At 45.7% G+C, this 22,948-nt stretch overlaps 1 protein-coding gene across 9 annotated transcripts in view; it reads left to right on the top strand.

The window, feature by feature from the left end:
• The first annotated feature begins 204 nt into the window (after positions 1–204).
• The window catches only part of HTR2C (5-hydroxytryptamine receptor 2C), a 459,369-nt gene continuing 436,625 nt past the window's right edge, over positions 205–22,948 (top strand). For 2 of the 9 annotated variants that reach the window (XM_048864037.2, XM_048864038.2), the window contains exon 1: positions 214–1,066. In XM_048864037.2, coding sequence (XP_048719994.2) covers positions 885–1,066 — 182 coding nt within the window. In that variant the 5' untranslated portion in view covers positions 214–884. Of the gene's footprint in view, positions 1,067–2,013; positions 2,243–22,948 lie in introns of those variants that run through there. The other 7 variants (XM_048864030.2, XM_048864033.2, XM_075132607.1 and 4 more) reach the window with 6 other exon arrangements.

Raw genomic sequence — 22,948 nt, 5'->3', positions numbered from 1 at the left:
CATCTCCCTCCTCATCCCTGGTGCTTCCTGCTGTCTCCTCTGGGTTCCTGGTCAGCATGCCTCCCGTCTCCCTCCGCAAATAAAAAGCGCCCCTCGGAGTGCCCCCCTGCAGTCTGCTCCCTGACGGGGACACGTGGGCAATGTGCCTTTAAGAATAGCAGCTGAGCCGTCGGAGCCCCCTCCCCCCTGTTAATTGTAACATTTTTCTCAGCCATGCTTTTCAGTCACATTTGCAGGCTGAGAGAGGGAGCCGCTCCTGCGCCTGGCTGGGTTTGAATGTGTTGTGCTGGCTGGCAGGCAGACCGGCTGGAGGGGATGAGGATGCTTTCGGCGGGGGCATGAGGACAGGATGGGGAGCTCGGTGGCGAGCCAGCTAGAGGAGAAGCATTTGTGCAAGGAGCCGGAGCCCAGTCAGTTGAAGCTCCAGTGATCCAAGGAAAGACTCGTCCAGTCTAATGTCTGACTCTGCCCGCTGCCCGGGCGCTGACATGTGGGGGTGACACGCCAGGCTGGGCACCCCCGCCCCACCGCATGCAGGGGGCACCGGAGGGATCTGTGAGCACTGCTATTCCCAGCCTCTCGTCGATTGCTCCCTGGGTCCCGCGTATCCTGCCCCGAGGACACAGCGCTGCCCGTGGTGCGGGGCTGCCTGCCTGGCCAGGTAAGAAGTGGCTGCGATTAACTTGAGGCTTGTGCTACTTTGTGGATCACGCCTGATGCTTCTCCACTCAGGCTCCTCCATCCCGCCCCAGAGGAGTCTAGTGCCACTTGCTGCTCAGCGCCAAAGTGGGAGAGCGGCAGCTGCCAGGGCACAGGCCTCCAAAGGGTTAAGAGACTCTGTCCCTACTCCCGGGGTGTGAGTGAGAATTAGTCTGCAGAGGTACATGTGCAGCAGTCTCCTCGGCTGCGGCTGCAGTGTGGTGTGTGTGAAGAGCAGCTCTGCTTGCAGAAGATGCTCGCTTGGTGTGTCCGAAGCCCTGTGCATGGCAGCAGAGCCCTGGCCGTGCCAGCTGGGCTCGCTGTCTGAGGGGATTCCAGTCACCTGCCCACCCCAGCTTCTGAGAAGGTAGGTGCCATTCCCAGGGTAAGGGGCAGTGATCTTTGCTCAGTGCAGGCAGCGTCCCCCCGCACAGGGTAACGCACCTCCATAGATGTGGGAGAGGAGAGAGAAGGGTTTGGGGTTGTCGTCTAAACCTGGGAAGGGAGGGCTGGCAGTGTGGGTGGGGGGAGAGAGCCAGCACACCGAACAGCCCACCTGAGTTGCAAGCAAAGTGGTTGCACAAAACGAGAGTAAACTCGCTGGGGTCCCTGCACTGAACCTTTGAGCTGTTCTTCCTTCCTGGGGTGACCTTTGGGAGGGGGCAGGGAGAGCTGTAAAAGGGCAAGGTCGTGCCTGGGGACTAGGAGCAGGGCATGGGGCATGTGCAGGGCCCGTTGCTTTGCTGTCCCAGGCCGTGGCAAGGATGAAGGGGACTGGTGGAGAGAGAAGCACAGAGGCAGGAGCAGTGTTGTTTTTGTGGTGTAAAATGAGATTTTTTTTAAAGGGTGCCTTGGCTGCTAGTGCTTCTTCAGGGCTCAGGGCATTCTTCGCTCCGAGGTGTCAGTTTCTTCTCTCAGAAGAAGATAAACCTCTTTTAGACGGGCCTCTGGGCACAGGGGCTTTTATTGTCAGCTGTCTGTTCACCGCTGCTAACTGCTCTCCCACCCGGAACCTGTGGCTGAATTTTTGTTGCATTAACACCCCAGAGAGAGAAGCCACTTTCATCACATTTCCTGAGAGAGACTTTTTAGAAAGGTGCCGTCTTGGAAAGTGTCTAATGAAGTCAGTGACAATTGGTGCCATTCCTCCTTTCTCACCAGCTGCTGACGCACTTCAGGTTTGCCCAGAGGCACAAGTGAGGGGTTTAGTCTTCAAGGACTCAGCTGAATGGGAAGCCTTCTGGCTGAGTTTTCAAGCAAGTTCTCCCCCAGAAAAGCTGGGCTTTAGGATCTGATAGTGCGGGGAGGCTAGTTCCTATGACTGACCCATGTGCCCATGTTAATTAGCCTGAGAACACGCAGACACAGACCCTGCCGAGGAGAATTGGTCATGCATGTACGGGACGCAATATCTGGGTTTTAAGCATGGATTGGAAACGGAAGTAGGCAGTGTATGATTATGTACTCCAAGCACACAGGGAGAATTCTGCAGGTTGCTGGCACTGCAGTTATCTTATGATGAGCAAATGCAACAGTGTCATTGGTGAGTAATATTTTCAGCATGTTTAATGTGGCAGAGTGAGTGTTTTTTGTAACAGCGCCCTTAAGGAACACGAGCAGAAGTCTGACCTTCACCGCAATCTTTTTATGTGCTTTTGTGTGGTTAGGCTTCCTGACAGGAATGACTTCTTGCTTTAAACAGTTTGGACAGATCGCGTCTTCCTTCCTGAACTTCCCCAGCATCAGTGCGCAGTGCTTGAGTAAGTACTTGTGTACCTGCTTGGGACGGCTAGAAAGAGCTCATTAGTGACTAGGAGCAATTCTGCCCCAGCAAATGTAGGGAAGTAATATGGTTCTTTTGTGTGGGAGTGGAAGAAGATGTAGGGAGCTCACACAGAGGTCATGCACCCCAGAACTCTGCTCTGCAAGGTCTCTCTGCTCTTTGTAACACAGGGTGAGGGGAGTTTTAGGGTCTGGAGTGGAGGATCAGGAGCGGGACAGGTAGATCTGCTGCTGTGTGAACCTGTCAGCCACTAGAGGAGTGATGCAGAAGCTGTGAGCAATGCTGCAGTGATGGCTATGAAGCAGCAACTCTGCTGGTTTGTGGCTTGGGAGAGAAGATGCCCAGTAACTCAAACAACGTGCTTGGGATGGGATTTGTCCCATAGCCAGCAGGTAGTTATCTGACATTCTGCAGAAAAGGACCTAGGAGTTACAGTGGACGAGAAGCTGGAAATGAGTCAACAGTGTGCCCTTGTTGCCAAGATGGCTAACGGCATTTTGGGCTGTATAAGTAGGGGCATTGCCAACAGATCGAGAGACGTGATCATTCCCCTCTATTCGACATTGGTGAGGCCTCATCTGGAGTACTGTGTCCAGTTTTGGGCCCCACACTGCAAGAAGGATGTGGAAAAACTGGAAAGTGTCCAGCAGAGGGCAACAAACATTATTAGGGGGCTGGGGCACATGATTTATGAGGAGAGGCTGAGGGAACTGGGATTGTTTAGCCTGCGGAAGAGAAGAATGAGGCGGGGATTTGATAGCTGCTTTCAACTCCCTGAAAGGGGGTTCCAAAGAGGCTGGATCTAGATTGTTCTCAGTGATAGCAGATGACAGAACAAGGAGTAATGGTCTCAAGTTGCAGTGGGGGAGGTTTAGGTTGGATATTAGGAAAAAAAAATTTCACTAGGAGGGTGGTGAAACACTGGAATGCGTTACCTAGGGAGGTGGGGGAATCTCCTTCCTTAGAGGTTTTAAAGGCCTGGCTTGACAAAGCCCTGGCTGGGATGATTTAGTTGGGAATCGGTCCTGCTTTGATCAGGGGGATGGACTAGATGACCTCCTGAGGTCCCTTCCAACCCTCATATTCTATGCTTCTATGATGACATAGGGCCTGATTCTCCTCTCATTGATGCTGGTGTAAGTCAGGAGGCACTATACTGAAAGCACTATACATACCAGAGTTACAGCAATGTAAAACAGGTGTAAATGAGACCAGAAGCTAGACCGGTCTCTAAAACATCATGAGCATTAAATAATCAAATTACCATTGTAATTGGATGCAGACAACACTGGAAAGATTATATGGTAGTCGTCACATTTACTGCTTATTACATGTAGACAGAATGGCAATTAGAGCTGGCTGAATTCTGCAAAATGTTCCTCACAAACATGCGTTTGAAATTCTAAACAAATTTGGTTCAACTGGCAGCTCTTCTGTGTTACTCTATGCCAGTATTTACTGCTGAGAATGTTTGTCAAAACAGCCAGTTTTTAAGCACATGTTGGAGAATTGTCACAAGCAATGAATTTTGAATTTTCCAGTGTGGATATTTGCACTGCAATCCTGATTCTATGTGCTATGCTCATCCAATCAGGGAACAGAAACTAGCTATATGATCTAGAGCCATCATATCTAAAAGAGATTGCTTTTTGAATGCCAAGTTCTTGCACCAAACTTCTCATGAGTGGTCTATAGACCAAGAATTATCTGCAGAAATCACTTGGCAAATCATTTATTGAATAATGACTAAATCACGATCTGTTAAACAGATAATTAACAAATGCCAAAAGATTAATTTAATCTGTCAAAAAATTGCTATGGAATATTCCCCTAGTTCCCATGGTGAAATAAGTAGAAGATAATAATTATGTGATTGCAGTGTTTCAAAGGCAGCTCAATTCTGATTTGAATGCTTCTGCTACACCAGCCACAGGTGACCCAGAGGTCTGTTGTCCAGAAGCTGCTGAACCAAAGATAAAATATACCTTTCTGGTGATAGGTGAGAGGTCTTTGAATGAGTGTAATAGTGCAATTGAAATATACCCGGCTTTGTGCAGTTTGTAAAATGTGCACACACTAGGAGATAGAGTCAGACTCCTCTTAGTGATAGGGGATTAGTGTATATTATGCAAGGTGTTCTCATTTTACTGCATTCAGAGGATGATTGGAGATACCATTCTTGTTAGACAAAAAATGGAATCTGACGTTAGAGGTGAATTCAAAGAGCAATTTCCACTTAATATATATAGACATACAGCGGCAAATAGGAGGAAAGCTGCTTAAAGATTACTTTAATGATGAATCGTTATAGGGCTCTCACCAGGTTGAAAAGCAATAAAAGTCAAAATGAAGTGGTAGGATTTAAGTCAGATGGAAAATATATCGAAAAGCTCCTGTCTTATAGACACTCTACTTACACCACAGCAAAACAAAAGCATTGGGAGGTACAAGAGTATCATCAAGTGGCTCTTAACCTCAAAGATACGATGGCAGCTACTATCTATCATTTCTTCTTCCAGAAGGTTATTACCTTGCTTTGTCAGTAATTCTTAGTTTAAAGAAAACAATCAATCGATCCCAACAGATATGTCTCCTCTTTCAGCAGCAAATACTGTGTCATGTTCCTTTCCCCCTGCATGCTGCCAGTTTTATTACTTATTTTAATTAAATGCTGTGCTTTCCCAAAGTCCGATTATTTTGAACTATCATTCCAAACACACAGCTGATGCCAGCTGTATAACTGGGAGTCGTTAACTGGTCATGGACCCATAGCTTTGCTGTAAAGTTGCAGTGGCATAAATCCACATATCAGGCTACCTTTCTTCAGATGACATGGATTGTAATTGGTTTACTGTTGCTTAATGAAGGATGAATAGAAATGATGTGGTTCTCAGCTGTTGGGTCCCATGTTCTGTCCTCAGGTCAACACGCACTAGACAAATGACATTGTCTTTCATGTCCATTAAGTACAATCTTCTCTTCGTAAGTATTCTCTCAAATCTACAGTTTCTGCACAGAGGGTAAAGGGGAAATGTAGCAGAGAGAAGCTGTCGTGCATTGAAATCGCCATTTATTTGTTATTCATGCAGTGTGAACGGAATGGATTTAGAATGTAGTTTATTTTATCTTCTAAAATGTTTCCACTTGAGGGCTACGGTCTGAGATTTCAGGCTGCGTAACGGGCATTTCACTTCCTTGTCTAGCCTGGTATCAAATGAACATTCCATTAGCACTTGACTCTCTCGGGGAATATCACAGGTGTTACAGGATTGGGTAACCCAGTTCCTGCGGGCCAATTTGTTACAGCTCTTAGGTGGCTGAAGCCTCAGCTGGTGTCCCACCTCCATCAGTGCTGTCATGAAAACCTGACTGCCTGTTCCATGGCAGTGACATCTGAAAGTACGGCCCTTTTGATTGTAGATCTAATTACATGGTATTGAAGGGCAGAAGGTGCTTTGCAGCTAAGGCTGTTCATTAGGCCATGACCCTGCAACAAGCTGAGTGCTTCCTGGGTGGGGCTGGGAATTCAGGGACTCAGCATCTTGCAGGATCAGGCTCTTCGAGTTACACACTCTTTCAGATCTTGAATGACCTCGTTAATTGATAGCATAATATGTAGCCTTGCAGTCTGTGATGCCTATTCCCACCCTACCATCAAACAGCAGGCAGGCTTCCAGTTTCGGATCCTGGTATTGTCGTAACTATTGTACACAATTACATGAATAAACATCATAAATATGAACGTTCTTTGTCGAAAGTTAGTAAAATTTTCCTGGCTTACAATTCTTTTATGCTGAAATGGAGGTAGGTACCCCCTGCCAGCATGGAGATGAAGTTGAATACATACAATATTTGCTTTAGTGGCATTCACAGATCTCCCAGTCTCATCCTGCTTTTTATTCTGTATCTACTTGCTCATGTGGAAAACGCAAATTTTTCAAAGGAAGATACAGTAATAAAATCTGTGTTTCATGTAACAAGCTATCTCCTTTACCATTCCACCTACTAGGGACTCTGCTGGCAGTCTTCACTCAGACAAAGTTCTCATTGAATTCAAGATTATTTAGTTATTTTTTCACATGGGAGGGCTTCAGCATTTGGCCAGTGATGTCCCTCTTTGTCTTTCTGCAGCAGGAATAGCACAGAATTTTGTTAATGTGCCGTAAGTTCTAAACAGGCATTTATCTTCATGACTTTATAATAGTTACTGGTTGCTAAAGAGTTACAAAAAGTTACATAAAATGCTGAGTTAGAAGTTAGTTATTTGGATAATTAATATACAGCAGTTGTCCTTAAAAGTCATCATTTGCCAACAGTTAACATGCAACTGTTATCCAAGGTACCATAGTTTTATTAATTCTAATGGGACCAGTGGCGGTCTCATTCATAAACTGCAGCTCTGTAGTTCCAATTCTGTTTCAGTATGAATCCTGTTTGGAAGAAGCTTTAATTTGTTGGTTTTTATGGTACCCAGTATGGCAGTAAAAGCACAGTCGAGTCCTGGAACACACACAGGAACATCTGTACCAAAGAAGACTCTGCCCATAATGATCTGCCTTTGTTATTTTTTATCCATAACCTTCCAGACTTTTCTAAGAGTGGATTCAAATGTAAACACTAAAGTGAATCCATATATCTGGGTAAGTGTCAGGAGTACAGTAAATATTGTGATGACGTTATTCAGAGATTTTAAAGATGGAAGGGACCGTTATGATCATCTAGTCTGACCTCCTGCCTACCATGGGTCTGAGAACTTCACCCATGTGATTCTTGCATGTCTCTTAGGAAAACATCCAATCCTGATGTAAAGACTCCAAACGACTGTGACTATACTCCCTCCCTAAGGAAGTTGTTTCAGGGCTTAATTTTCCCCGCAGTTTAAAAAGAAGGATTTATTTTTCAATTTGCATTTGTCTAGCTTCAGCCTTCAGTTGTTGGCTCTTGTTCTGCCTTTGTCTGCTAGATTAAAGTGCTCTCTGCTCTCAGGAACCTCCAGATGAAGTACTTATAGACTGTAATCAAGTCACCTCTCAACTATCTCTTTGTGTAACTAAATAGACTGAGCTCCTTTTATTTTTTATCTCACAGTAAGACATATTTTCCATAAGAACATAAGAACGGCCAGACTGGGTCAGACCAAAGGTCCATCTAGCCAGGTATCCTGTCTTCCAACAGTGGCCAGTGCCAGGTGCCCCAGAGGGAATGAACAGAACAGGTAATCATCAAGTGATCCACTCCCTGTCGCTCATTCCCAGCTTCTGGCTTCCAGACCTTGAATCATTCTTGCAGTGCTTTTGTGGGCCCTCTCTGGTTTTTCAACTTCCTTTTTGAAGTGTGGACATCAAAACTGGAATCAGTATCCCCAGTAATGGTCTCACTAATGCTGTATACTGAAGTTATATCACTTCACTGTTCTCGTGCAATATTTCATCCGTTTGTATGTCCAAGGATAGTGTTTGCTGTTTTAGCGACAGCAGCGCTGTGGGTCCTCATGTTCGGCTGGTTATCTGCAATGACCACATAGTCCTTTTCAAAGTCACGGCTTTCCAGGATATGGTTGCCCCATGCTGTAAGTATGGCCTGCATTCGCTGTTCCCAGATACATGACCTTGCATTTGGCTTGGTTAAATGCATGTTGTTGGATTGTGCTTAGCTTACCAAGTGGTTCCGATCATTCTGTATCAATGAACCTATCCTTGCCTATATTACCACCTTGACCCATAGCGTTGGGCTGAGAATTCATCCCCGTGAACCCCATCCAGTGATGATTCCTCATGAACAATTACCTTGTACTGTCTATCAGTTAGTTCCTGAACCATTTGATGGGGACCATAGTGATTGTGCCTAGTGCTAATTTTTAATCTGTACGTTGTGCAGTTGTAAGAGAGGTGCACTGTGTGAACACAGCTGTCTTTGTCAACCAGTCGTGTAATGGTTTTGAAGAATCATGTCAGGATCATCTGATGGTGACTCATTTCCATAAAATCATGCAGGCTGATAGTTAATTATTTTATCACCCTTTAATTCTTTGACTGAGTCCTCAATCAGCTGTTCCACAATTTTGCCTGGGATTAATGTAAAGCTCCCTGGACTATAATTACCTAGGTCATCCTGCTTGTCCTTTGGCAGGATTGGTATGACGTTGGCTTTCTTCCAGTCCTGCTTTCAACAGCAGAGTCTTCAATGGTAAGCAGTGTGTGTGTGTGTGTATGTGTGTATAACACATCGATCCCTCTTCCTATCCATCATGCAGGCTCACACACAACTCCCTCCCCTTCCACGCAGCCTGTCATGAGATCCAGCACCTGAAGCATCCTTCTTCATGGAGGGCTGATCCCCATGTGTATTCCACTGTGGCTATGCATGCACAGCCAATGCTGGGGTCGGAGAATTCTTGCAAGCAGTCCACTGGTCTGCACCTTTGCTCTGTCTGTGCCTCCATATGAGGAGATAAAGGGTGAAACAGCCCAACCCCTCTCTAGTTCTTTGGCTAAGGTCAAAACCTCCAGTGTCCAGAGCTTGGTCTTCCTTTTTCTCCCCACACTGCCACCTCCACCCCCAGGTACCCTGTTCCGAGTACTGGACTATGCCCAGGACTCCAGGCTTCAAAATCTGTGCTTCTTGCCCATGCTCCTCCTCTGTCAGCAACGACCATCAGTGTAGCCTGTACTGCCTGGGGGAAGGTGCCACTTGTTTCCCAATCGTACCCATGTGGGGCAGGAACTTTGCCTTAAGAGGCACCTAATGGAGAAGTTCATGAGGCCACAGTTGGACCCAGGCCAAGGGACCCCCCATACACATCGGCCTCACTCGGAAAGACGCATGTCTCCTGCTGTGAGGTCCGACTTAGGGACATGGGACTCTGCTCCCACAGATCCCACACTGGAGTCTTGTCGAGAGGGCAGGGAGCTTTCTCATCAACATGAGAGCAAACGCTCCTCTAAGTCCACTTCAAAGAAGATGGATCAACCCTGCCTAAGTCGTGAAAGTCTTTCTGCTCAGCCCATGGGAATTAAAACATCCTAAGTCTTGGGGTCATGACAAGAAAGCCCACAAATCTAGGGCTCCGTCGGTACCAGACCATGTTCCGGTGGCAATGGTGCCTCAGGTAACAACTAAACCTAAACTCTGGGAACCGATAGCATCACCAAAAGGCAACCATTGAGAGCCTCAGCCACTGATGAACTGCCTCTGCCTCGCCCGACTGTGGCACAAACGGCTCCGGCTCCGTCAGTTCCGGTGGACAGGATCCCTCGCACTTCAGGGAGAGAGCAGTCCCTTACGCTCAGCCTGATGACAGCTTTTGCTCTCCTGGATCCCCTATCTCCATTGCCATCCGGTCCTTCCCTCACAGGGGAGGATGGGTGGTTTTCTCTACTTTGCTGCTGCAACCTGGGCTTGCTTGTCAATGATTTCTAGGGTCACTTGTGGGGCAGCCCCAGATCTGTTCAAACACGGCAGGAGCCACATTATCTTTCCCAAATGAGCCCTCAAGCCTCCACTGCCACAGCATGGAGGGGAAGAGCCATGTGCGGGGTTTTCCCTTGCTGCCTGAGCCTGGCAGTGGGAATCCTGTGGGCTCACCCCCCATCCCAGGCCTCGCCAAGGGCTGCTCTTACCCGCCTCTCTACTGCTGTGTCTTGAGTGCATGAATCTTCCTAATGGATTTCCCGGTATTGATGGAAGAGCACCTGGTGCTGTGCTCTCCTAGCGCCTGACTGAGACCAGCATCAGACTTCCCTATGAGTCATTCTGCTAGTGTATTTGCCCATGACCAGGGCGAGAGAGGACATGTTCCAGGCTCACATGAAATTAAAAAAGGGAGATCCCAGGTCAGTGAGGGCTGCTGCGATCGGTGTGACAAAATCCTGGTCCTACAGATCCCATGCACTCTGGAAGCCGTGTTTCTCGGTGCTGACAGTCAAAAGTCCTCATACTGCTAGCTGCCTCAACCACAAGTAGAAAACTACATCACAACAGCAGGGCAATTTTTCCTCTTATTTTGCAATTTCTTAAGCTAAGCGGGAGACTATTTTTGTAATAATCAGTAACCCATGAAACTGGGGTTAATGCACTCTAGCCTTTGTATTTATTCATTGTAACACAAGTGCGCTAATATGTATGTATCCTTGGGTAATAATGAGTCAAACCAAACAGCATATAAATAGAACCAGCCCAGAGAGTATAAATTCGTCCTGCTCTGCCATCCTTGGTAAAAGTAGGCTGCAATTTCAGTCTCTACAGCAGAAAAAAAGATACACAGAAAAGGTGGAATTATAACTTCGGTTTATTTATATGGGGACTGATCCCAAGGCCACTGAAGTCCATTGAATTGTCTTTATTGTCAGCCCCATTGGGCCAAACTTTTCCAAATATTTAGATGCCTAAAGATGCCGATAGGTGCCCGGTGGCACTCAATGAGGCACCTCGCTCTCATTGATTTCAATGGAAGTTAGGCATCTAATCTACTTAGGTGCATCTAATCTACTTAGGTGCATTTGACAATCCCACTAGGTACCTATCTGCATGTTTAGGTGCCTAAATACCTTGGGAAATCTGGCCCATAGAGCTTAATGTGGTAGGCACTTTAGACAAGTCCGTATTCTGATCAGTTTACAATCTTGGGAATGCATTCTGCAAACATTCAGCCACTGCTCTGCTGTTACTTCCACAGAGTCCAAGTCAGGTCACTGGGACAAAACACAGGTAAATGTGTGCAGGATTGTGCCCTAGGCTCGGACGCAGCATGTCACATGATGGATTACAACAGAGGGGGAAGTCACAGAGCTACAGGAAGAGGTAGCTGTTCAGGTTTGTTCCCTGCACATCTTCATGGTTCTGATTTGGTTTATTTTATTCTATCAAATGTGAAGACTAAGAACAAATCAATTAAATTAAAAAAGGAGATCCCAGGTCAGTGAGGGCCGCTGTGATCAGTGTGACAAAATCCTGGGGGACGAAAGTATAAAAATGGATTTAAAATTAATCCAAAGACTAAATTAAAACTGTTGCAGTCAGCAGGGCTGTCTTTCATCAGGGGAATAGACCAAATAGGTGCGGGCTGCTGGGTAAATCCAAGGCCCAAACAGCTTAATTAGGGAGGTAATGTTGCTGACTTTGACCCTCTAACTCCACACTTAACATCTCTTTTCCATTTGGGTCTCTCTTTCCAGCACACCCCCAATTAAGTCTGAATTTAAAAAGTCAACCACACTTAAGGCAGTGAGATTTATTCCCTGGTGATGGTCAGATTTGCTGATAAAACATCGGAGGGGAAGAATTTTTAATTGAGTAATTTTATGCAACCTCATCCATCTTCATGATAGAGAGGTTTTTGTTTTGATTTGTTCTTTTTATTTTTATATCAGGAAAAGTTTTGGAGAAATCCTTGAAACTTTTATCTCAAGAATAAAACAGAAAAGAATAATGGTAAATACGTCAACACTAATGCCAATAAAGTAATAGAAATTGAAGATAACAAAACATAGTGGGGCTCAATTCTTCTCTATTGGGTTTGTTCTGTTTGCTACAACGGGAGCATGATCAGACATTATTCAGAGCCCACTGAAGTCAGTAGGGCTCTTTCCACTGATTTGAATCAGGCTCTATGGAGTCTATGCCATTTTAGCTAGTGCAGGATTTTTCCCTGGGGGTATGTACTTCATCATGGTTACAAAACCAACCTGGATTCGAGGAGAAGTGAAGACAGCTATTAAAAAACCCCTCCCAATATATACCAAATAGAAGAAAGGGGAAGTTGGTAGTAATTAATATAAATCAAAAGCTAGGAATTGTAGAAAATTGATAAGGGATGCCAATGGATGCAGGGAGAAATCTGTGGGCAGCAGAGTTAAGAACGAAAAGAAGGATTTTTTAAAAAGTATATTACTAACAAAAAGAATCCTACCCATGATATTGGTGCATTACTAGACGGAAATGGTAGGCTGATCAATAATAATTCAGAAAAGGCAAAAGTGCTCAATAAATAATTCAGTTCTGTATTTGAGAAATACGCACAATGTCGTCATATCATATAATGATGAAACAGTTTCCATTGCAAAATAAGTAACTCAGGACGTTAAGCAGCAGCTACTAAAGTTTAGTAAATTGGGGGAGTGGCCAATAAAGAAGAAGACATGTCGCTGATAGAGCGTGATCTGGATCACTCGGTAAAACAGGTGCAAGAAAACATATGAGTTTTAATACAGTCAAATGTAAAGTTACACATCTAGAAACAAAGAATGCAGGCCATACCTACAGGATGGGCACTGTATCCTGGGAAGCAGGTACTCTGAAAGAGACTTGTTTGTCATGGTGTGTAATGAACATGAGCTCCCAGTATGCCACTGTGGCCGAAAGGACTAACGGATCCTTGGATGCATAAACAGTGGACTTGTAAGTGGGTGTGGAGAGGTTTATTTCCTCTGTATTTGGCACTTGTGCAACTGCTACTAGAATCCTGCATCCAGTTCTGGTGTTTGCAATGAAAGAAAAATGGAGATAAATTAGAGAGGGTTCAGAGAACAGCCACGAGAATGGGACAGAAAGTTGAAATGTTAAAAAGTAAAAGGTAGGCAAATAGTTTCCCTTCCAGGTTTAATATCCGCACATTTCATGTGGGGTTTTAGTGCCTCTGTCTGGTGGTGTTGAGGGTAATTACTGTTGTGTGAGGAAATCATATCAGACGGGAACTTGCTGGGATTCTAACCTTCTATCATATATAACAAACCATGGTTAAGAGAGAATTAAGGTTGCTGTGACAGAACAGTGCCTTACATAAGAACGGCCGTACTGGGTCCGACCAAAGGTCCATCTAGCCCAGTATCCTGTCTTCTGACAGTGTGTCCCAGAAGGAATGAACAGAACAGGTAATCATCAGGTGATCCATTCCCTGTCGCCCATTCCCAGCTTCTGGCAAACAGAGGCTAGGGACACCATCCCTACCCATCCTGGCTAATAGCCATTGATGGACCTATCCTCCATGAACTTATCTAATTCTTTTTTAAACCCTGTTATAGTCTTGGCCTTCACAACATCCTCTGGCAAGGAGTTCCACAGGTTGACTGTGCGTTGTGTGAAGAAATATTTCCTTTTGTTTGTTTTAAACCTGCTGCCTATTAATTTAATTGGGTGACCTCCTATCTCTTGTATTATGAGAAGGAGTAAATAACACTTCCTTATTTACTTTCTCCACACCAGTCATGATTTTATAGGCCTCAATCATGTTCCCCCTTAGTCGTCTCTTTTCTAAGTTGAAAACTCCCAGTATTATTAATCTCTCCTCATATGGAAGCTGTTCCATACCCCTAATAATTTTTGTTGCCCTTTTCTGAACCTTTTCCAATTCCAATTTATCTTTTTTGAGATCTGCACCACATCTGCACACAGTATTCAAGCTGTGGGCGTACCATGGATTTATAGAGAGGCATTGTGATATTTTCTGTCTTATTATTTATCCCTTTCTTAATGATGCCCAACATTCTGTTCAGTTTTTTGACTGCCACTGCACACTGAGTGGATGTTTTCAGAGAACTATCCACAACGACTCCAAGATCTCTTTCTTGAGTGGGAACAGCTAATTTAGACCCTTCTGCTTCTCATGCCCTTCCTCAGCGTGGGACTTCCAAAACCAGAGCTCAACCGTCAGAAAACCAGGAAATGCTAAAAGCTAATGTGTCCCTGCACATGCCCAATAAGAGCCTGAGTGTATATTTTTCAAAATGTTAACTGTTGTGATGTTGATTAGAGCATAGAATTGTAATGAAACACGATTGCTCCTTTGACTGAAAACATCTGGCAGTGGGAATATTGGGTGAGGTCCCTTTTTCAACCCAAGAATCAATACTTTTCCAAGACAAGGTGAAGTGTTTTAGTCTGTGTTGAATCCTGAAAATAACAGACTCCATTAACTGGAGATTTAAGCTGTTTTTCCCTGGCGGCTGCTGGCTGTAGTTTTTATGATCGTTCTCTTTTTATGTCTTCAATTTGTATTGATTTAGCTGGTGCCTGAGTCTGCGTGAGAAGGTTGTCTCACCTCAGGCGGCTGATTTAAATTTGTCCAAGTCTTTCGGGGGAGAGGGGGAAGATTTCTTTCCTTTCTTTCATCTCGCTCTCTCTGCTGCAGCAGGGCCGGTGCTGTGTTGCCTTCCCAGCTGCCGCAGTGACGTGCAGTTCTGGAGAGCAGGGGGAAGAGCAGTTATTGCCCTGTCTGGTGAATCGGCACTTGTGCAGTCCTCAAGGAGGCAGCATTTGCCTATTCTGCTGATGAAGGGCTAGGCTCCGTCTGCATGTGTGGGTCTCCAGTGCTGTCAGCAGAATTGGTTAATGATAAAGACTGTTTTTCCTGAGGAAAAGTAAAAGGTTTGTATTGTTGTCTTGGTAAAGGAGTTGGCTTGTTGATGAGCAGCATGTTTGGAGAGGCCGCAAGCACTGACTGCTGTCGACATGGTCTGTAGTACAAATCACTCTACCATCTTCCCCTGTGTGAGTGGGTCTCTGAGACACAACAGAACCTGTAAGGAGTGTGTGCATCACGGGTTGAAAGGCTATTCCCACCTGAGTTCTAGCCCCATGGCATGATGTTTGGACACGTGTTCCTTTTATTGTTTTTAATTGGTACCAAACATTTTGGATCCTTTTTCAAAACGAACCGGAATGTTTCAGGACTATCCGTTCTGCCCGGTGCTGATTTCCTACTCTGGCACATAGCACCTCCACCCTTCCCGGGCTTGTTGAGGGTGCTTAGAACCTTGGGCTGAAAAGGTTTTAAATGAGTGAATGTTTTAATTATGAAAAATAATCATCAAACATTTATAGGAGTTTTCACATTGTCGGGGTCACTGGTTTTACATTATATCAGGAAACTTTGCGTTTCATTAATGGAGACAAAATGCCATATGTAATTATTGGGTGGTGTCACCTAGCCAGCTGTAATCAGTTTTTAAAGAACCTGGGAGGGTATGTAATGTGCAGGATGCTAGGGCATCATGCTAAGAAAGAGGTGTCTCGCACCTGAGTTAATTGTGCTGAAGAACATTTCCTTTACATTTTCAAGTATGTCTTATTCATCATGTTTTAGCACAGTGAGCGTGTGTGTGTTCAGTTGCGTGTCTGAATGAGAGTCGCGTTGGTCAATATCACGAGAATATGAATCCTCTTGAATGTCTTCAGGATGGTAGGTAAAACAAGAGGGCATGTCACGCTGAGATTCGTGCCCATCTCCTGAAGAGATGTTGAGTGTACATGGATTTCAGTTACCTGTGGTTGATGAGCAAGTCCTGTCATTCCAAATCAACTTCTGCTCCGGGAGGTGAGCTATGAGAAGTACGGTGACTAACTTTACACAAAGAGCCCCTGGGGAAAACAAACACGTATCGTTTTTGTGTGAGGCGTTCTAATGCAGTTTTTGATTGCTATCCAATAAGTGTCACATTCAGACTTAGCAAGCTGAGCTAATCATGCAATTCTAGTGATCTGCAGGTCATCATTTCTGGCTACGACTGAACAAAAGAACAGAATCTAATGCCAATGACAGAGTGAACCCTTTCTTACTGTTCACATAATGTTCTTCCGTGGAGGCCTCAGCATTCTCAGACAGCTTGAGAGACTCTCTTGATTTCAGCTAAGGCATAACCTGTCAACTGCATCATCACTGCTAGAACAACACTTGGTACAGTTTGAAAGTGGACTGACAGTGTTCTCTTACAATCTCGCAAAAGTCAAGAGCAGCCTGAGGTGAGCCAAATGATCACAGTGTTCTAGCGCTCACTTGGAATGGGGAGTTTGGGTTTGTTTTTCGTTTTGAGACTTCTGGAGAAAAGGGTTTGTATCCGGAGATCAGCAGAATATTCTCTGTCACTAAGTGCTTCTCCCAGGCTTTTCCTTTTCATTGCTGGCTGGCTGAGGAAAGAAGAGGGAAAATATCAATCAGACAGTGAAATCCCTAATGGTTTGAAAATGCCGGGGTGTTGCAGTAGCTGTTGATCCCTGTGGAGATGGATGGCATGGAGGGGAAGCTTTAACACTGTTCTATCACTGTCTGGGATCGAGGAGGCTAGTCGAGGAAAGTTATTTCGGTGTTAAAGCTAAAGTAGAATAAAAAAGTGTAGTCTCACATTTTCCAATAGCACAGAAAGGGTCCCATTTCCTGCACAAGAGGCCATGTTTGTTGCTAGGAATGCAGACACTGCCTCTGGAAAAGCTGGAAGAAACAAATGACTACCAAGAGATGAATGGTATCATAATTCCGTCATTCTTTTCTTTTATATAAGCCACTGCCATAGTGCAATACACAAGCCATGGCAATGAAGGCAGATCTCATTCTGAAAATATTTCAAGTTTTCAGTGGATTCTGGGGATCATGTAATTAGTTATTATCAGTTCTCTGGCTTTCAGAAAGGGCTGTTATCAATGCTGTATAGTTATAGGTTCTGTGGTTCAAGTCATAGCCTCTAAAGAACACAGTTGTTGGGCGAGTTCCCATTGTTGCAGTGTTTTTCAGGATTGAGTTTTGGAACAAAATGAAACTCATCATTTCAATGCAGTCTCTGCAGTTTGCCACAGTAGCTACAAAGTCAAACTTCCCACTGGATGGAGACTTCTTTGAGGATCGTTGTCACAGCCAAGGGCAGGCAACAAAGAAAGTTTGTCTGTGTGTTTACCAACTACCAACCATGTGACTTTTATGTTGCTGCTAGTTTGTTCATTATCTACCTAGGAATATCAGAGGAGAATGCCTCAAAACAGCTGTTATTTCTTGGACTAAAAGAATGGGTCGGATTGAAGTGAGTAATGCATCCTAAGTTGCTGGATGGCTCCTTAAATCAAAACACTGTGCTTTTGTGGAGAGGTGCATAAGAAGGAGTTGTATTGAACATATCTGCAGTATATGAGTATTCACACAGCTCTGAATACACTCCCCGAGTCCTGTCCCAGCATGCCCTGGGCTCCATGTAAAATCTGAAAAGGGTTCACTAGAGAAAGTTTCTTCTTTGGGTGTTCGGAAGGTGTCGTCAGCAGTCTGGAGAGGATGTCTCTGTAGGTTATTGCAACAAATGGTACTCTTACGTGACCAAAAGTGTTCTGAATGTGCTGCCAAAGGCATGAGGGAGAGAGAAGGCTACCACAACCATGTTATCCTTAGTACACAAACTTATCTCAAGTCTACGGCTGGAGAGCTGCTAGACCTGAAGAACGAAGAGAATCCTTTCTACCACAAGCCAAGTGAAAACGCTCCACAGACTAGCAGCACCCTGCTTTGCCCTGCATTCAGAATACTGTCTAGAGACGCCAGCTTTGAAGGACCAGCTCCACGTTCTGTGTTTGTACAGGGCTGTGTGCATTGGAGCCCTGGTTCATGACGAGGGCTCCTAGGTGACACAGTAACACAAACGATGATGATAAACATGCCCTCTTCTGATTACCTGCTCTAAAATGCCCAAATGCAGTTCGGAAGGGAAACTGGGAGCCATAGTTTGACCTCACATGTGTCTTTGCTGAAATGATTTATTTCCTGATTTAGTCTGTGTGTGACAGGGTTTGGTTAGTGCTTATAACGAGAAGAAAGTCAATTAAAATCTCAGCTTTGGAGGCAAGAGCAAGAATCACCTGAGGGATTGTCATAGGGGGGCCCCCCTGGAGCGCCCTCCTGGAGCACAGTGGGCATGCCTGCTGCAATTTCCCTCCTTTAGAGTCCCCCAAAGGATAAGTGTAGCTCTTTGGGGGTTCATGTATTACAAGAGTCCCATGCATATGAATCCACAATAAAACAAGTGCCAACACTAACGTCCAGAAACTCCCCCAGCATAGTCCTTACAGCATATGCAATGTACAATCCTGGTGTCCCACACCGTGCCCAGGATCTCCAGCCCAGCCCTGGCACCCTGCACCATGCCTCGGCCCCCCTCACCACACTCCCAGCTCTCCGGTGCAGCCCCGGCATCCTGCACCCGTCCCAGCTCTCTGGTGCAGCTCTGGCCCCCTCACTGCGCCCTGGCACAACCCCAGTGTCCCTCACCCTGCCCCGACTCCCCAGCAGAGCCCTGGTGTCCCGTACCCCTCCCTGGCACACGGCGTCCCACACCCCAGCTCTCCGGCGCAGCCCTCTCCTGTCGTACCATCATAGCAACCCCACTCTTCCCAATGGGAATTCCACAGCCTCTGTGCCGGGAGCATCCCTCATGCCTCCAGCCTTCTCATGGTTCCTTTGGATCCATCCTTCCAGCCCTGGAGACATCAGCGAGGAAGCCCTCTGCTGCTCCCCTGCCTTCAGCCTTCTCTGACCTTGGCGACAGCTCTTCGGCTTAGCGCCAGTGGGTAACCCCTCTGCGGCTGCTCCGGCCTCCAGCCCTCTGGCCTTGGCTCTGTGGGGACCCCAGTCAGCAACCCCCTCCTGCTGCTTCCCTGCCTTCAGCCTTCCCCCAGGTTCCAAAACATAAGAACATAAGAACGGCCAGACTGGGTCAGACCAAAGGTCCATCCAGCCCAGTATCCTGTCTACCAACCGTGGCCAATGCCAGGTGTCCCAGAGGGAGTGAATCTAACCGGTAATGATCAAGTGATCTCTCTCTTGCCATCCACCTCCACCCTCTGACAGACAGAGGCTAGGGACACCATTCCTTACCCATCCTGGCTAACAGCCATTAATGGATTTAGCCTCCATGAATTTATTCAGTTCTCTTTTAAACAGAGTCTCCTAGCAAATTCCTCCCTCTTCCCAGCAAGGGCCTGCAAAGAGCTTTTTCTTGACTTTTCCTGACTCTCAGCAGGACTTCCCTAAACTGGGTCTCTTTGTCGCCCTCTTTTCTTGTCTCTGGTTCTCCCTGGTCCTTCATAGCCCCCAGCTGCTGCACTTCTCTCTAAACTGGCCAGTTGGGAGCGCCCGCTCTGCCACGGGAGCGCACTGACAGCCCAGCCACCCTGTGACAGGGGTCTTGCCATAAACAGCTAAAATACTCCTTTACAACCCCAGCGCACATGTCTGTCCTGGCTGCGTCTCACTTACATCTACAGAAGTTGTACGGATCCCTCAGTCCTGCTCTTGCTACAATCTAGCTAATTGCACCAAAAGAAGGCAGCCTGGACTTAAATGGGAGTTTTTCCTGCATAAGGGCTGTAGGATCAGATTTTAAATAGGGGTGGATATTGGTGTCTTTGCGATCTGAGGAATAGATGGGTATGACTCACGGTGTCATAAATACTATTGCTATTAACTAAGCATCAAATCAGATGAAATTATATATCTGTCAGGGTTCTTCTCTCTAATAGCCTAACTTCAAAATAGAAAAGCTTCATTATGCAGTCTGAATTGCTAAACGTCCTCACTGGCCAGCTAGAGAGTTTCGTGCTCGTAATGTCACGATGATCGGGGTGGATCAGTATTAATATCCATGTCCCATTCCACGGGCATCCTCAGTGGTGCCACGTAAACAGCTTCCAGCAGCTCTCTCCCTTCATTCATTCTAGCTATGGCTGTTGTAATCAAAGAGAATATCAGTAGCAGATGAAAGCCTACTTTAATGATGCTGAGGCAGAAATACTAATTATCTTAAAGGGATTAGGAGGGGAAATGTTGTTTTAATTCCTGACAGATATTAATTATGACATGAATAGCCACTTTCCCTATATGCCTTTTCAGTAGGGAAAAAACACTGCACATCAGATGATGGAAAATACGGTATGGTGGCAGAATTGGCAGCCTTTTTGTAGTGGTCCTTGTACTGAGAGACATAATGTGGTTTTGAGTCTCTCTAACATAGGTTATTTGCATCTAAATATGTGTGTTAAGTTTGTTAGATGTAGTCAAGGTCTGTTTATTATCACTATGAGGAATTGTGTTCTCTATTGGTTTATACTGATTTGTATTAGTTTTAAAAGAGCTGCTCACAGTGCTTTAGATAATACATGAAGGGTGATGCGTAAAAACCTCAAAGACCTGACACATTAACTCTGATATAGGAACTGCCAGACTGAATCAGACCCGAGGGCCATCAGGTCCAGTGTCCTGTCTCCGGACGTAGCATAGGAAGGTGCAAGAACCCTGCAGCAGGGGATGTGGGATAATCTGCCCCCAGCATTAGGTCTCCTCCTTGTCCCCACTAGTTAGATATTGGCTTATAAAATGGTGTGGGAGGAGAATGGAGTTTGGTGCATTAGACATGTAGATGCACATGCATGGGCAAGGGGTGCCGTCGCACACACAGGGGCAGCACTGAAGAGTGCATGGAGAGCAGGTTACTGGGGAGAAGATAGGAGAGAGGATGTGGAAGTGCCTAGAGAAACTGAGTTGTGGTGGAAGGGAGGGGAGCAAAGAGATACGAAGGGAGCAAAGTTGGACTTTTTTTCCTCTCTCTCTCTTTTTGTGCTGCTTTGTGGCTGCCATTTACATATGTAAAATTTGAAAAGGAAATAATCAGCGTGAAATCCGGTTGGTTTAAAAATGAGTTAAAGGTCGTTTCAGGTATGACAGCTGCCCTGGAGTCCCCCAGTGAATTTTTGACAGGTTTCAGAGTAGCAGCCCTGTTAGTCTGTATTTGCAAAAAGAAAAGGAGGACTTGTGGCACCTTAGAGACTAACCAATTTATGTGAGCATAAGCTTTCGTGAGCTACAGATCACTTCATCGGATGCACTCAGTGGAAAATACAGTGGGGAGATTTATATACACAGAGAACATGAAACAATCGGTGTTGTTATACACACCGTAAGGAGAGTGATCATTTAAGATGAGCTAATACCAGCAGGAGAGCGGGGTGGGGGGAACCTTTTGTAGTGATAATCAAGGTGGGCTATTTCCAGCAGTTGACAAGAACGTCTGAGGAACAAACACGGGGAAATAGTTTTACTTTGTGTAACGATCCATCCACTCCCAGTCTCTATTCAAGCCTAAGTTAATTGTATCAAGTTTGCAAATTAATTCCAATTCAGCAGTCTCTCGTTGGAGTCTGTTTTTGAAGTCTTTCCGTTGAAATATTGCGACTTTTAGGTCTGTAATCAAGTGACCAGAGAGATTGAAGTGTTCTCCGACTGGTTTATGAATGTTATAATTCTTGATATCTGATTTGTGTCCATTTATTCTTTTACGTAAAGACTGTCCAGTTTGACCAACGTACATGGCAGAGGGGCATTGCTGACACATGATGGCATATATCACATTGGTGGATGTGCAGGTGAACGAGCCTCTGATAGTGTGGCTGATGTGATTAGGCCCTGTGATGGTGTCCCCTGAATAGATATGTGGACACAGTTGGCAACGGGCTTTGTTGCAAGGATAGGTTCCTGGGTTAGTGGTTCTGTTGTGTGGTATGTGGTTGCTGGTGAGTATTTGCTTCAGGTTGGGGGGCTGTCTGTAAGCAAGGACTGGCCTGTCTCCCAAGATCTGTGAGAGTGATGGGTCGTCCTTCAGGATAGGTTGTAGATCCTTGATGATGCGTTGGAGAGGTTTTAGTTGGGAGCTGAAGGTGATGGCTTGTGGCGTTCTGTTATTTTCTTTGTTGGGCCTGTCCTGTAGTAGGTGACTTCTGGGTACTCTTCTGGCTCTGTCAGTCTGTTTCTTCACTTCAGCAGGTGGGTATTGTAGTTGTAAGAATGCTTGATAGAGATTTTGTAGGTGTTTGTCTCTGTCTGAGGGGTTGGAGCAAATGCGGTTGTATCGTAGAGCTTGGCTGTAGACGATGGATCGTGTGGTGTGGTCTGGGTGAAAGCTGGAGGCATGTAGGTAAGAATAGCGGTCAGTAGGTTTCCAGTATAGGGTGGTGTTTATGTGACCATCGCTTATTAGCACCGTAGTGTCCAGGAAGTGGATCTCGTGTGTGGACTGGTCCAGGCTGAGGTTGGTGGTGGGATGGAAATTGTTGAAATCATGGTGGAATTCCTCAGGGGCTTCTTTTCCATGGGTCCAGATGATGAAGATGTCATCAATATAGCGCAAGTAGAGTAGGGACATTAGGGGACGAGAGCTGAGGAAGCGTTGTTCTAAGTCAGCCATAAAAATGTTGGCATACTGTGGGGCCATTCGGGTTCCCATAGCAGTGCCGCTGATTTGAAGGTATACATTGTCCCCAAATGTGAAATAGTTATGGGTAAGGACAAAGTCACAAAGTTCAGCCACCAGGTTTGCTGTGACATTATCGGGGATACTGTTCCTGATGGCTTGTAGTCCATCTTTGTGTGGGATGTTGGTGTAGAGGGCTTCTACATCCATAGTGGCCAGGATGGTGTTTTCAGGAAGATCACCGATGGATTGTAGTTTCCTCAGGAAGTCAGTGGTGTCTCGAAGGTAGCTGGGAGTGCTGGTAGCATAGGGCCTGAGGAGGGAGTCTACATAGCCAGACAATCCTGCTGTCAGGGTGCCAATGCCTGAGATGATGGGGCGTCCAGGATTTCCAGGTTTATGGATCTTAGGTAGTAGATAGAATGCCCCGGGTCGGGGTTTCAGGGGTGTGTCTGTGCGGATTTCTTCTTGTGCTTTT

The sequence above is a fragment of the Caretta caretta genome, chromosome 9 (assembly GCF_965140235.1).
Source record: "Caretta caretta isolate rCarCar2 chromosome 9, rCarCar1.hap1, whole genome shotgun sequence".
NCBI lineage: Eukaryota > Metazoa > Chordata > Testudines > Cheloniidae > Caretta > Caretta caretta.
The sequence above is the reverse complement of the archived record's forward strand: the minus strand, read 5'-3'. Positions and strand labels throughout refer to the sequence as shown.